This window comes from Pristiophorus japonicus, chromosome 11 (assembly GCF_044704955.1).
Source record: "Pristiophorus japonicus isolate sPriJap1 chromosome 11, sPriJap1.hap1, whole genome shotgun sequence".
Classification (NCBI taxonomy): domain Eukaryota; kingdom Metazoa; phylum Chordata; class Chondrichthyes; family Pristiophoridae; genus Pristiophorus; species Pristiophorus japonicus.
In genome coordinates, this window is record NC_091987.1 from 11,807,474 (window position 1) to 11,823,263 (window position 15,790).

The following is a 15,790-nucleotide window of genomic DNA, read 5'->3' on the forward strand; positions in this document are numbered from 1 at the left end:
CAGAAAGCAAGCGCAGGCAGCGGAAGGAGCGTGCGGCAAACCAGACTCCCCACCCACCCTTTCCCTCAACCACTGTCTGTCCCACCTGTGACAGAGACTGTAATTCCCGTATTGGACTGTACAGTCACCTGAGAACTCACTTTTAGAGTGGAAGCAAGTCTTCCTCGATTTCAAGGGACTGCCTATGATGATGATCTTGCACCAAGTCCCACTCGCCCATTGCTGGCCTACCCCGGTTCCCAGTCCGCCAAAGCCTCACGTTTAAAATTCTCCGCCTCATATTTAAATCCCTTCATGGCCTCATCACTCCCTACCTCTGTAATCTTTTCCCTCCCCCAAAATCTCCATTCCTCCAACTCTGTATTCTTCTTCATGCTTCTCGTTCTCCACTCCAACATTGGCCGCCGAGGCCCCATGCTCTGCAATACCATCCCTAACACCCTCCATCATCCTCCTCCTTGAAAAAACATTTCTGACCAGGCTTTTGGGAACACTTTTCCTCTGATTCTATAACCATTTTTTTATTATGCCTCTGTGAAATACTTTTGATCATTTGTCTACATTAAAAACACTGCATATAACTGCAAACTGTTTTTCTTATTCAAACTCTAGCGCTCCTGAATGGGACACAAGGGAGAACATGGATGCTGATGGGCAATCCTGAACATTGGTACAGGAGGAGGCCATTCGGCCCCTCGAGTCTGTTCCGCCATTCAATTCGATCTTGGCTGAGCTGCGATATAACTCCATTCACCTATATCCCTTCACACCCTTACCCAACTAAAAGTGATCGATCTCAGCCTTGAAAGTTTCAATTGACCCAGCATTTGAGGAGAGAATTCCAGATTTCCACTGCACTGTGTGTGAAGGAGTACTTCCTGATTTCACTCCAGAATGGCCTGACCCTCATCTTAAAATGATGTTCCCTTGTTATGGATTACCCCACCAGAGGAAGTAGTATCTACCCGATTGAATCCTTTTATCACTTTCAAGACCTTGATTAGATTATCCCTTAATCTTCTACATTCCAGGGAATACAAGCCTAGTCTGTGCAACCTGTCCTCATCATTTACCCCTTTCAGCCCTGATATCATACTGCTGAATCTGTGCTGTACCTTTTCCAAGGCCAATATATCCTCCCCAACGTGCAGTGCCCAGAACCCAACATAAGGATTTTTGTTTTAATTCGTTCATGGGATGTGGGCGAAGCTGGCAAGGCCAGCATTTATTGCTCTTGAGAAGATGGTGGTGAGCCGCCTTCTTGAACCGCTGCAGTCCGTGTGGTGAAGGTGCTCCCACAGTGCCGTTAGGGAGGGAGTTCCAGGATTTTGACCCAGCGAGGAGGAAGGAACGGCGATATACTTTGAAGTCAGGATGGTGTGTGACTTGGAGGGGAACTTGCAGGTGATGGTGTTCCCATGCGCCTGCTGCCCTTGTCCTTCTAGGTGGTAGAGGTCGCGGGTTTGGGAGGTGCTGCCGAAGAAACCTTGGCAAGTTGCTGCAGTGCATCTTGTAGATGGTACACACTGCAGACAGGGTACACAATGGGTGGAGGGAGTGAATGTTTAATATGGTGGATGGGATACCAATCAAGTGGGCTGCTTTGTCCTGGATGGTGTCAAGCTTCTTCAGTGTTATTGGAGCTAAATTCATCCAGGCAAGTAAAGATTTTCCATAACATTCCTGATTTGTGCCCTGTAGATGGTGGAAAGGCTTTGGGGAGTCAGGAGATGAGACACTCGCCACAGAATACCCAGCCTCTGACCTGCTTTTGTAGTCACAGTATTTATGTGGCTGGTCCAGTTAAGTTTCTGGTCAAGGGTGATCTCTAGAATGTTGATGGTGGGGGGATTCGGAGATGGTAATGCCACTGAATGTTAATGGGCGGTGGTTGGGCTCTCGCTTGTTGGAGATTAAAAGACGCTTATAATGTTGCGAAGAATAGTAGTAAGCCTAAGGATTAGGAAAGCTTTAGAAACCAGTAAAGGATAACGAAGCAATTGATAAAAAGGGAGCAAATAGAATACGAGAGTAAACTAGCAAGAAATATAAACAGATTGTATGAGCTTCTGCAAGTATGTAAAAAAGAATAGAGTAGCAAAAGGAAGCGGTGGTCCCTTAGAGGCTGATACAGCTGAAATTATAATGGGGAACAACGAAATGGCAGAGACTTTAAACAAATATTTTGTATCTGTCTTCATGGTAGAAGACACAAAAAGCCTAACAAAAGTAATGGGAAGCCAAGGGACTAATAAGAGTGAGGAACTTAAAGTAATTAATATCAGTAGAGAAAAAGTGAGAAACTAATGAGACTAAAAGCTGACGCATCTCCAGGACCTGACGGCCTACATCCTAAGGTTCTAAAAGAAGTAGCTGCAGAGATAGTGGATGCATTGGTTGTGATCTTCCAAAATTCCCTATATTCTAGAACGGTCCCCGCGGATTGGAAGGTAGAAAATGTAAACCCACTATTCAAGAAAGGAGGGAGAGAGAAAACAGGAAACTGCAGGTCAGTTAACCTGGCAGCAGTCGGCGGGAAAATGCTGCAATCCATTATTAAGGAAGTGGTAACAGGACACTTTCAAAAACCATAAGATTAGGCAAAGTCAGCATGGTTTTATGAAAGGGAAATGGTGTTTAAAATATTTATTAGAGTTTTTTGAGGATGTAACTAACAGGGTGCATCAGTGAGAACCAGTAGATGTAGTATATTTGGATTTCCAAAAGGAATTCGATAAGGTGCCACATAAAAGGTTGTTAGGCAAGGGCTCATGGGATTGGAGGTAATATATTGGATAGAGGATTGGTTAACGGACAGAAAACAGAGAGTCGGGATAAATGGGTCATTTACCAGTTGGCAGGCTGTAACTAGTGGGGTGCCACAAGGATCAGCGTTTGGGCCTCAGCTACTTACAATATTAGTGACTTAGAGGCAACAAAGGCATGGATGAGGGTTTCAGCAGAAGCTGAGCTGAGGCAGGGGCGGAGACTGGAACTGGAAGTAAGTAACCTCATCCGACCAATTAGGGCATGGGCTTGGGGTTACATGGAGCGGAGCAGAAAGAATCCCCAGGGCTAGTGACAAGCCTACTCTCCAGGTCCCACTAATAAACCAAACCAGCTGATCAATCACCACAACAGTGCCAAAGAGAGCGGCAGTCCAGCCTGAGTCAGGTATCAGATTACCGAGTCAGTCGTTCAGGATTGACATTGTTCCAATCTACCATGGCCACTCATCCCTTCGACCAAGCCACAAATTGACCCTGCTTACCACCAAGAAGGATGATAACTGTACACACTTCACTTAATCGCACAATCCACTTTAATTAAAAATATTTCACCTTTTTCCCCCCAATCTTTCTTAATATCTTCCCAGCACAAAACAGAGAGCAATTTGTACCAAACCAAGGGGCAATAAACATGACAATACTCATCTTGGAAAAGGGAGGGGAAAAAATGAGGACTGATTTGTCTCATCTCTGGAAACTGTTATAACTTGTCAAACTTTTATCGCATAATACTCCTGTGAAGCGCCTTGAGACGTTGCACTACGTTAAAGATGCTATATAAATACAAGTTGCTGTTGTTGTAATAGAGTATGGAAATTGGACTTTCTCGTTCCACTTTCTGTTAGTCACAGTTGTCTCTTGTGTCGTTGACCCCACCTTCGTCACCAGAGCCTTGACGTTGAAGCGATGATAATGTTTAAGTTTTCTTTTGAAAACATTTGTTGCTGCTAAATGGAAGCATGTTTTCTTTGCCCCATCCCCAACCCCAACCCCCCCCAAAAAGGTTTTCAAACCCCGTACAGCAGTCCGTTCTCTGCCAACACCTTCAGTCCAGAACCTTAGGCCCGTCCTTTGCCTTCTTCCGCCTCCTGTAACTTATACGCTCCACAGTACGCTTGTGGCCTTCCGCGAGAGGTGGGCACCGGAGGGACTGTAGTGCATCATCACCCCCTGGCAATCGAATTTTAATTTGATTTAAGTTTACTGTCAAAAGTTTAATTTGTTTAATGTGTTGGTTTTAGTGCCCCCCCCCCCTTTAATAAGGGGGCACTTGATTTATGGTTTCAACTTAAAATAGTTGTAACTTGTACGAAAGCTGCGTGCTAATGGTGCTCACTGCCACTCCCCTCAGCGACGTCATCTCTTCCGCCTTTCCCTGAAGTCCAGCCTGAGCACAGCAACAAAATGAAACGTTGACAAGAGGAAGGGGGGGGGGGATTTTTTCTATTTTCCATTTCTTTTGATGGTCTGGTTGAATGTTCCTCGACCCTTTTTCAATCAAACTTGCCTTCCCAGCGCGCGCATTCTCCCGGAGGTCTGTAAGCCAGCTTGTCGGACGGTTGGGATTGGGTGAGCATGTTGCTATGGTCGCTACTCGTCTCCTTCCCCCCCGGGTTGAGTCCGGCCTGCGGGTTGCTAAACGTGGGCCTGGTTCTCTTTTGTCGGAGCTGGGGATATCCAGAGAGTCGACTGGTTCGGGCTGCTCTTTGATCGGTCTTTGCTGAGAGCAATGAAGGAAAAGAAAGCGTTTGTTAACGAGACAGCACGTCTGTTTTCTATAGCGATGTCCCATACTAGGAAGCCAAGTCTAGGTCACTGAGGTGAGCACCGAGTAGCAACCAGCTATCACTACATTGCATGGTTCCTCATCTCAGCAGCATTGAAAAGCACCTATCAGTGAGAAGTTAAGAGAAAAAAAAGACTTGCATTTATATAGCACCTTTCACGACCACCAGACGTCCCAAAGCGCTTTACAGCCAATGAAGTACTTTTGGAGTGTAATCACTGTTGTAATGTAGGAAACACAGCAGCCAATTTGCGCGCAGCAAGCTCCCACAAACAGCAATGTGTTAATGACCAGATAAGCTGTTTTAGTGATGATGGTTGAGGGATAAATATTGGCCCCAGGACACCGGGGATATTGTCATGGGATCTTTTACATCCACCTGAGAGAGCAGATGGGGCCTCGGTTTAATGTCTCATCCGAAAGACTGCACCTCCGACAGTGCAGCGCTCCCTCAGCACTGCACTGGGAATATCAGCCTAGATTTATGTGGTCAAGTCTCTGGAGTGGGACTTGAACCCACAGCCTTCTGACTCAGAGGTGAGAGAGTGCTACCCCCTGAGACACAGCTGACACAAGAAGAGTCAAAATAGAGCAAATCCCATCCTCATCGAAAAGATTATGGACCAACTCTCGTGGCTTAGCACACCGCACTTTCACCTCTGGGACTGGGGATTGATTCAGCCACGACCAACAAAAAAGAAATGTTCTTTCCCTGGCTATCGGCTGCAATGAAGCTGGGCACTCTTAATTTAGATCCGAGGCCCATGGCACAAAACGTATCACACCATTTGTCACAGAATGGGCGCAACATTGGTAACGTTATTCTTAAACAGATAGCGCGCATGCTGTGGTGTTAAAGTTCACACTGGTCCAATAGCAGGAGCCCTTCTGAAGTTGGGGCTGTCACAATGGGGCAGATGTACTCTTACTCTGCACCTAGGTGTGCTAAACCTGGTTTGGGAGTGCCTGACTCCGATGCTGGGTATCTCAAATCTAGAGTTCCACAGCTCCTCCTCCCTCTGGGGGTAATTTTGACTTTGTGCGATTTAAATCTCCCCTGATTTTTATTTCCATCGAAGTCCATCAAAATGAAAATCGGGAGAGATGTCAAATCTAGGCTGCCACTCCAATGCAGTGCTGAGGGAGCGCTGCACTGTCGGAGGTGCCGTCTTTCAGATGGGACGTTAAACCTGGGCCCCGTCTGCTCTCTCAGGTGGGCGAAAAAGATCCCATGGCGCTATTTCGAAGAAGGGCAGGGGTGTTCTCCCCGGGTGTGCTGGCCAATATTTATCTCATCACTAAAACAGGTTGTCTGGTCATTGTCACGTTTGTGTTTGTGGGAGCCTGCTGTGCGCAAATTGGCTGCCAAGTTTCCGACATTACAACAGCGACTGCACTTCAAAAAGTACTTCATTGGCTGAAAAGCGCTTTGAAATGTCTGGTGGGCATGAAACACGCTGTAGGAGGACAAGTCTTTCAAGTAAACAGACTTACACCAGAATGTAATCGGATCCTCCCGCAGATGTTTTAAAGCCCCTTACACCCCCTCCCCCCACATCCACCCAGGACCCAAGATGCGCAGCACCAGTGAGGTAGTTATAAACCAACATAGCTCACCTACCTTCTGCTCAACATTTGGATACAGCAGGTTGCCAGGGCAACCACCAGCAACAACAGCAGGGGGATTGTGGGAATGATGACGTACACCACGTTTGGCATTATTCCTGGAAAACAAGGGCACTGGGTCAAGAAATCCCTTCAGGCCGTGGGATCGACAAGATTACGGACGAGCCAAGTTCTTTCTTGTCCCCGCCACCCCCTCCCCCCGCCCCTGAACTCGACTGATGATGCTAATTTGTTGCCGAGACAACGTTCCTCAGGCACTGTCAGCCCTCACTCGAGATTTTACTCTCCACGTGGGAGGCTGGACGGAGTCTATCCGCAGGGTGCTCGACAGCAGGGACTAGATGGACCGAGCCCCGATGTCTGCACGTGGACACTTACCAGCAAGGGTCACTGGATAGTAATCGGGTGCAAACCCCCCCGGATGGTTTCTTCCCTTCTCTCGCACAAAGGGGCCGAGGCCAGTTACACTCCCCCTCGACCAGCGCCCAGACTCTGACCAGCCAACTCACAACAGACCAGAGATTGAACCCTCCCGATCTTTGTGACCAAATTCCACACTGGACAATGCATTTACTAACGTAGTCCTTGGGGCGGTAGGGGGGGGGGGGCAGGTAGGGGAGCCCCTAACCAAGCTAAATGTGTGTGTGTGCGTGGGGCATACCTCAATTAAACCCCTTGCCCCCTAAGGTTGGCCGAGGTTCAGCACTGAAACCCTTTCCATTTATGATCCGGAAAGATAACTGCTGCTCACTGTTAGATCTCTTAATTTCCAATGAAATATGAACTTCAATTGTAGTTTTAATGTAACTTTATTCTGGCAGCAGCAACAAGCCTCTTGGCTTTAAGCCAGGCCTTTGTCCTTCTGAGACCACATGGCCAAAATGGCTGTACTTATACCTGGTTCAATTTACAGAAAAGAACTCGCCTTCTTTGACCTTATTGGCTCAATTGATAGTCTGTTAACCTTTAATTGGCTCGCTACCCAAGGTCCTAAAATGTCAAGTTAATTATGACTTAATGCAATGTGGTCTGTGTTTTCTCAAAACTGCAGCCAGGCTGCAGAGCTTGAATTCTCTATCATCACCCTGTGTCCATGGAACAAGTGAACAAGTGGGGGCTATGGTTCCGATATATCACCCTACACAGCAGTCGGGGCAAAGATCTATTTCCATGATTTCCCATTCCGTTGGGGGACAGATTCTGACTTTGTGAGATAGTGTAACATGGGTGATAGTAAATCGGCAATAGTTTTACACCGCTCCCAGAGAGATAAGATAAGACAAGAAATAGAAGCAGGAGTAGGCCATTTGGCCCCTCGAGCCTGCTCCGTCATTCAATGAGATCATGGCTGATCTGATCTTGGCCTCAACTCCACTTTCCCACCTGCTACCCATAATCCTCGACTCCCTTATCATTCAAAAATCTGTCAAAAGGATGGCCCAAATAATTGAAATTAGGCCCAATTTCAGGCAGCCTTAGGCCCTCCTTCCGTTGAGGTGGAACAAAGGCCCAGGCGAACTTTCACCCCACTGACGTCTAAACTCGCGAGAAAAAAAACAATTCTAACCACACAGTTACCGACGGCAGAAATTACCTGATGATTCTGTCACGACCATGTGGTGCCGGTCATCGGCGGAATTACTGGGTGGGTGGACTTTGACTTCTGGCACCGTGGACACGTTTTCTGAAACTGGGGAAGATTAGAATCATTCTCGCTTATGTTTTTACACATTGTGTACAGTTTTGGTCTCCTAATCTGAGGAAGGACATTCTTGCTATTGAGGGAGTGCAGCAAAGGTTCACCAGACTGATTCCCCGGATGGCAGGACTGACATATGAAGAAAGACTGGATCTTATATTCAATGGAATTTAGAAGGATGAGAGGGGATCTCATAGAAACATATAAAATTCCGCCAGGACTGGACAGGTTAGATGCAGGAAAAATATTCCCGATGTTGGGGAAGTCCAGAACCAGGGGTCACAGTCTCAGGATAAGGGGTAAGCCATTTAAGGATAAGGAGAAACTTCTTCACTCAGAGTTGTGAACCTGTGGAGTTCTCTACCACAGAAAATTGTTGAGGCCAGTTCATTAGATATATTCAAAAGGGAGTTAGTTGTGGCCCTTACGGCTAAAGGGACCAAGGGGTATGGAGAGAAAGCAGGAATGGGGTACTGAGGTGAATGATCAGCCATGATCATATTGAATGGTGGTGCAGGCTCCAAGGGCTGAATGGTGTATTCCTGCACTTATTTTCTATATTATTTCAAGCAGGAACTCTCGATTGCAAAATGAAGAGTCTCTAAAAATCAGTTCCCTGGACGACACAACAGAACTGAAATTCTGGTCTGGGCCGAACCAGAACTCGGTAACAAACCGGACAGAATCCGGATCCAGCAGCATTTTTTTTTTTTACTTTGTTTATCAGGATGTGGGCATCACCGGCAAGGCCGGCATTTATTGCCTATCCCTACTTGACCTGAGAAGGTGGTGGTGAGCCGCCTACTTCTTGATACAACTAGAGTGGTTTGTTCGGCCGCTTCAGGATGGCAGTGAAGACTGAAGCCGGGGTTGCCAACCCTCCAGGATTACCCTGGAGTCTCCAGGAATTAAGAGATCAATATCCGGGACAACTGCTGTGAGTAAACACGGGAATAACATCATCGGGCCCTTAAACAAAAAAAAAGTGTTTCTCTTTGAATTTATTTATTCGTTATAAAATTATGGGAGATTGGAAGCAAAAAGGGTACTTTGACAGTCAAGGTGCATCCAATCGGGTAAAGGAGGAGTCTATTTGCCTTTGATTGGTGAGGGACGGTGATAATTCACGAGGTTTAGGAGATCAACGGAGGAAGAGTGGGGGCGGGTCGATGCGAGGTCAGATGATCAAACCTCCAAGAATGCATCCAACCAGAGTTGGCAACCCGAGCGTAGGACTGGAGTCACATGTAGGCCCAGACTGTTTAGGGACATCAGCTTTCCTTCCTGAAAGACATTAGTGGACCAGTATTTTTTTTAATGACAATCCAACAGCTTCATGGTCACTTTTACTGCTACCCGCTTTTTATTTCCAGATTTATTTTCCTTTTCAACTAAATTCAAATTCTCAAACTGCCATGGTGGGATTTGAACTCATGCTCTCTAAATTATTAGTCCAGCAGCATAACGCTATACTACCGTATCATTTCTTAGGTCCTGAAGTTGTCCAGAGAGAGGGTCTTCCAATTTCACCTCCGTCCCCTCCCTCCCTCCCCGCACCCTTCATCGAGGGGATGTGTCTGGTGGAGTTCCTGGGCTACCCCAGGAATTTTGCTTATTCCAACCTTATATGGTCTCAGTGGAACTCTTGCCAGCAGAGAGCTTGCAACAAGTCCTGCTGGTGCCTCTGGAAAGAACCTCAGCAGCTCGCTCAACAAGGCTCACTGATCCTGGAGGGGATTGACTCCTTTTCCTGTGACCGCAAATGGCTGCCTTTACAGCAGAAGAGTTTTCTTTGCAGCAGATTCTTTGGCCTGGAAATGGGGCCTCAGGATGGCCTACAGGAGGAACTGCTGTGGGCCCCTGTGCCTTTCGAGTGCGGTTCGGGAGACGTGTGTCTCCGAAGCGCCCCTTGTAGGCGACAATGCCCTTGACCACTCAAGACGCCCTGTCCCAGTAATTTGGGATTGTGACCTTGTGGAGCAGGACAACCTGATTACACTTGGGTGAAGGGCCTTGGGACATTAAAGGCACTAGATAAATGCAAGTTGTTGTTGTTGTTGTTGTTGATATATTTACCAGTACTGGGACAATAAAGAGCCAGGTCGTACCGATAGGGAAGATCTCCGTTTCAGTCCTTGCACTTGTGCGTCCCCGATTTCCATCATCCGCCATTGGTGGCCGTGCCTTCAGTAGCCAAGGCCCTAAGCTCTGGAACTCCCCCCTTAAACCTCTCCTCCTCTCTACCTCTCTCTCTCCCCCTTGATGCTCCTTAAAACCTACCTCTTTGACCAAGCCTTTGGTCACCTATCCTAACATCTCCTTACGCGGTTCAGTGTCAAAGTTTGTTTGATAACGCTCCTGTGAAGTGCTGTGGGACGTTTTATTATGTTAAAGGCACTATATAAATACAAGTTGTAGTTAGTGTTGGTATTAACCCATTTAAAATAAATGTGTTTGTTAAATTATTGGACAGAATCGTTTCATGCAAACACTGTCACGCTTTATTACAAATATCACACCGGATAATTTCAAGCTATGAGTGTCCAATAGCTGGACTTCCTCGTTACCAAGATATAGGGCCTGAAATTCCAGCTTCGCTGGGTCTGTACAAAGTGCGCACGGAACCGGCGAGGCCTCTTGACAGACCCTCCACATCCCCAGGAGAAGGACATCTGCGCGGGAGAGATTGGGCTATTTGCCCAACTCATGCCCAACGAATGTCCTTTAAACTCTTACGCCTGGTGAAAGCAGGCACATAGCTTACTTTTGCCAGCGTAGGAGTTTTAAAACGTATAAAAATTACATTTAATCATACTCATTTAATCATAATAATAATCATAAAAGTTTATTTTACACCCTATTAAAACATTAAAAAAATTCAAAAACATATATATATTTTTAAAAACATTTAATTAACTTTAATTTCAAATAATTTTAAATATGTGAGGTGTTTGATTTATTTACTATGTTGTGTTTCAGTGTTCTAGGGGGATATTCTCATTGGTAGTAATGGGAACTTGAAAAATTGGAGTTCCCATTACAGGTATTATCAATGAGAATACTGCCTGGTGATTGGTGGTCCAGGCCCATGTGACTCCAGCATATCCGTACGTATGGGAAAATCATCTCCCCGTACACTGCGTGTCGAATGAAGGCCTCCGACCGCAAATGAAGGTTCCTCCGGGACCACCAGGTATTTTTACAACATTTTAATCGGGAAATCCTCCGACCACAATTTCCCCCCACTGTCTTCGCCCTGTAAATGGGAGGTTAATAGCGTGTAGGGTTATTTTACCCAAGAGGTCACACAAATCTTTATCTGAGTAGTGTGGGCTACAAAGGATGCAGATTAAATCGATTGACACTGCGGCTATGGAATGGGATGGGGGAGGAGACACTGGAATCAAGAACCCGCAGTGAGGAAAGTGCCTGGGTATTGCAAGCCCAAGATAGGCTGTAGACCAGCTATCACAGAATGGTACCTGTATAATAAGCTAGAGATAGACTATAGACTAGCTATCACAGAATGGTACCTGTATAACAAGCCCAGGATAGACTATAGACAAGCTATCACAGAATGGTACCTGTATAACAAGCCCAGGATAGACTGTAGACCAGCTATCACAGAATGGTACCTGTATAACAAGCCCAGGATAGACTATAGACAAGCTATCACAGAATGGTACCTGTATAACAAGCTAGAGATAGACTGTAGACCAGCTATTACATAATGGTACCTGTATAACAAGCCCAGGATAGACTATAGACCAGCTATCACAGAATGGTGCCTGTATAATAAGCTAGAGATAGACTATAGACCAGCTATTACATAATGGTACCTGTATAACAAGCCCAGGATAGACTATAGACCAGCTATCACAGAATGGTATCTGTATAATAAGCTAGAGATAGACTATAGACCAGTTATTACATAATGGTACTTGTTTAACAAGCCCAGGATAGACTATAGACCAGCTATCACAGAATGGTACCTGTATAACAAGCCCAGGATAGACTATAGGCCAGCTATCGCAGAATGGTATTTGTATAACAAGCCCAGGATAGACTATAGACCAGCTATCACAAAATGGTGCCTGTATAATAAGCTAGAGATAGACTATAGACCAGCTATCACATAATGATACCTGTATAATAAGCTAGAGATAGACTATAGACCAGCTATCACAGAATGGTATCTGTATAATAAGCTAGAGATAGACTATAGACCAGTTATTACATAATGGTACTTGTTTAACAAGCCCAGGATAGACTATAGACCAGCTATCGCAGAATGGTACTTGTTTAACAAGCTAGAGATAGACTATAGACCAGCTATCACAGAATGGTACCTGTATAACAAGCCCAGGATAGACTATAGGCCAGCTATCGCAGAATGGTATTTGTATAACAAGCTAGAGAGAGACTATAGACCAGCTATCACAGAATGGTACCTGTACAACAAGCTAGAGATGTTGATCAGCTATCAGAGGCTGGAACTTCTGTTAGCAAATGTCTGTGACTGAATAAAGTAACTGAACGTGGTTAAATGGTTACATTTCACTTACTGTAATCTGGCTCCATGCGGTCCCCTAATTCATTACTCAAGATGGTTCCTGTCAACAAGGAAAGCATGTTAACATGCAACATCACTCCATCAACTGCATAAAGTCACAAGGCTGCAAAAAAATCACAGCATTTTTTCCACATTAAAAACCTCTCTCAGGGATACTGCCTCAAACGTTTAATTCACAGTCAGCATGGGGAACTAGTTAATGACCGCTCGACAGCAAGAATCTATTTTGACTCCTGCTAATGGAGCAAGGAGTTGTTTCTGTAGCCTTGACATTGATGGTGTATGTGTTTGGAAGGAGGAGGGAGAGAGTCATTGCAACAAAGCACTATCTGAGACAACACATGCCTGGTTACAGCACTCCATAAACTGGAGCACAGAAATCCAGGCTGACACTCCCAGTGCAGAGCTGAGGGAGCACTGCACCGTCGGAGATGTCGTCTTTCAGATGAGACATTAAATCGAGGCCCCGTCTGCTCTCTCAGGTGGACGTAAAAAATCCCGTAACACTAGTTCAAAGAGCAGATGCCCCCGCGAATATTCATCCCTCAAATAAACATCACTAAAAGACACATTATCTGATCATTATCACATTGCTGTTTGTGGGAGCTTGCTGTATACAAATTGGCTGCCTACATGAGGAGAACCACTGGTCTTCTCCTGTCCGTCAATTGAGTGCGTATGTCGCACATTTATCGATATCAGAAGTCGTAAAACGTCGTATCGCTCTGCGCACGACAGGCGGAGGGGGACGGCCAGCTACTCCCACGATGGCGCCCCCTACAGTAGCTTCAGTATGGCAGGCCACTCGTACCTGAGGCGTACTTGCAGATGAAGTTGTGCTTCATGTTGCAGCGGTCGTCGTTCCACTGGTAGAGGTAGGGGCCGCCCAGCCCAGGCTGAGCCGTCAGCTGGTGGTACATCACCACGCACGCCTCACTGCCACAAGAAGGCTCGTCCGTATACCAGTTCCTAGGGTGGCGGAAAGGGACGAAGGGAACAAATCAATGATTGCCGGTTAAATCTTCATGGGGGTTTTCCCCCTACTGCCCTCATGTGTGGTGCAGAGTCATCAGCCAGTTTCCTGACCTCGCCCAAGTGACTATCACAGCCAGGCCATTCAGGAGTGAAGGTAAGAACCACTTCTTCACACAAAGGGTGGTGGGGGTGTGGAACTCTCTCCCACAAGAAGCATTAGATGCTGGCTCAATTAATCATTTTAAACTTGGAGAGCGATAGATTTTTGCAAATCAAGGGTATAAAAGAGCATGGAACCAAGGCGGATAGATGGAGTTAAGATACAGATCAGCCATAATCTCATTGAATGGCGGACAGACTTGAGGGGCTGACTCCTGTTGATGTTCCAATTCTTCAAGCAAGGATAGTTTGATTTTCGCACCAGAATAATACTGGGGATTAAAGAGTATCAATTATAAGGACAAGTCGCATAGACTAGGCCTATTGTCTTGAGTATAGAAGATTAAGTGGTGATCTAATGGTAGGGTTTAAGATGATCAAAGGTGTGGCTAGAGTAGACAAAGTATTGACTCTGGTGGGGGAAGTCCAGAACAAGGGGGCATCACCTTAGGGGTGCTGTCAAGAAGCACTTCTCTGCACAAATGGTCGTGGAATTCTGGAACTCTCCTCCCAAAAAGTTGCCGAGGCTGGGGCTCAATTGAAAATTTCAAAACTGAGATTGATTGATTTTTGTTAGGCAAAGGGTTACGGAACCAAGGCAGGTAGCTGGAGTTAAGATACATGTCAACCATCACCTCATTGAAGGGCGGAACAGGCTCGAAGGACTGAATGGCCTCCACCTAGAATCATAGAATGGTTACAGCACAGCATGAGGCCATTTGGCCCATCAAACCCCGTGCCGGCACTCTGCAAGAGCACCTCAGCTAGTCCCACTCCCTCTTTTTCTCTTCAGGTACTTATCCAACTCCCTTGGAAAGCCACAGTTGAATCTGCCTCCACCACTCTTTCAGGCCGTGCATTCCAGATCCTAACCACTCGCTGCGTAAAAATGTTTTTCCTCATGTCGCCTTTGGTTCTTCGGTCAATCACCTTAAATCTGCGGCCTCTGGTTCTCCACCCTTCCGCCAATGGGAGTTTCTCTCTGTCTACTCTGTTTAGACCCCTCATGATTTTTAACATCTCCGTCAAATCACCTCTCAACCTTCTCTGCTCTATGGAGAACAACCCCAGCTTCTCTAGTCTATCCACTGGAATCATTCTCTTAAATCTTTTCCGCACCCTCTCTAAGGCCTTCACATCCGTCCTAAAGTGCGGTGCCCAGAATTGGACACAATACTCCAGTTGAGGCCGAACCAGTGTTTTATACAGGTTCATCATAACTTCCTTCCTTTTGTATTCGATGTCTCTATTTATGAAGCCCAGGATCCCGTAAGCTTTTTTAACCGATTTCTAAACCTGCCCTGCCACCTTTAACAATGTGTGCACATACACCCCCAGGCCTCTCTGTCCCTGTACCCCCTTTAGGATTGTACCCTTTAGTTTATATTGCCTCTCATCATTCTTCCTACCAAAATATATCACTTCACACTTTTCTGCGTTAAATTTATCTGCCATGTATCCGCCCATTCCAGCCTGTCTATGTTCTCTTGAAGTCTATCACTAACCTCCTCACTGTTCACTGTACTTCTAAGTTTTGTTTCCTCTGCAAATTTTGAAATTGTGCCCTGTACACCCACATCCAAGTCATTGATATATATCAAGAAAAGCAGTGGTCCTACCTAGTACCCACCCCTGGGGAACAACACTGTATACCTTCCTCCAGTCCGAAAAACAACCGTTCACCTGTCACTTAGCCAATCCCGTATCCATGCTGGACTGTTCCTTTTATTCCATGGCCTTCAACTTTGCTGGCAAGCCTATTATGTGGCACTTTGTCGAACACCTTTTGGAAATCCATGTAAACCACGTCAACCACATTGTCCTCATTAACTCTCTCTATTACCTCATCAAAAAACTCGATCAAGTTAGATAAATACAATTTGTCATTAACAAATCCCTGCTGACTTTCCTTAATTAATCCATACTTGCCCAAATGACTGTTAATTTTGTCCCTGATTATCATTTCTAAAGGCTTCCCCACTGCCGAGGTTAAACTGACTGGCCTGTAGTTGCTGGGTTTATCCTTACACCCTTTTTTGAACGAGGGTGTAACATTTGCAATTCTCCAGTCCTCTGGCAGCAGCCCTGTATCCAAGGAGGATTAGAAGATTATGCCATGTACTTCTGCGAATTCCTGCTTAACCTCTCTCAACGTCCGAGGATGTATACCATCTGCTCCTGGT

At 45.9% G+C, this 15,790-nt stretch overlaps 1 protein-coding gene across 1 annotated transcript in view; it reads right to left on the minus strand.

Annotated features, from left to right (window-relative positions):
* Window positions 1-4,424: 4,424 nt before the first annotated feature.
* The window catches only part of chodl (chondrolectin), a 51,833-nt gene continuing 40,467 nt past the window's right edge, over window positions 4,425-15,790 (minus strand). Inside the window, exons 6-10 of the mRNA XM_070892674.1 lie at window positions 13,285-13,442; window positions 12,466-12,513; window positions 7,796-7,891; window positions 6,197-6,299; window positions 4,425-4,509 (exon numbers count right to left, since the gene is read on the minus strand). Coding sequence (XP_070748775.1) covers window positions 4,425-4,509; window positions 6,197-6,299; window positions 7,796-7,891; window positions 12,466-12,513; window positions 13,285-13,442 — 490 coding nt within the window. The remainder of the gene's footprint in view (window positions 4,510-6,196; window positions 6,300-7,795; window positions 7,892-12,465; window positions 12,514-13,284; window positions 13,443-15,790) is intronic.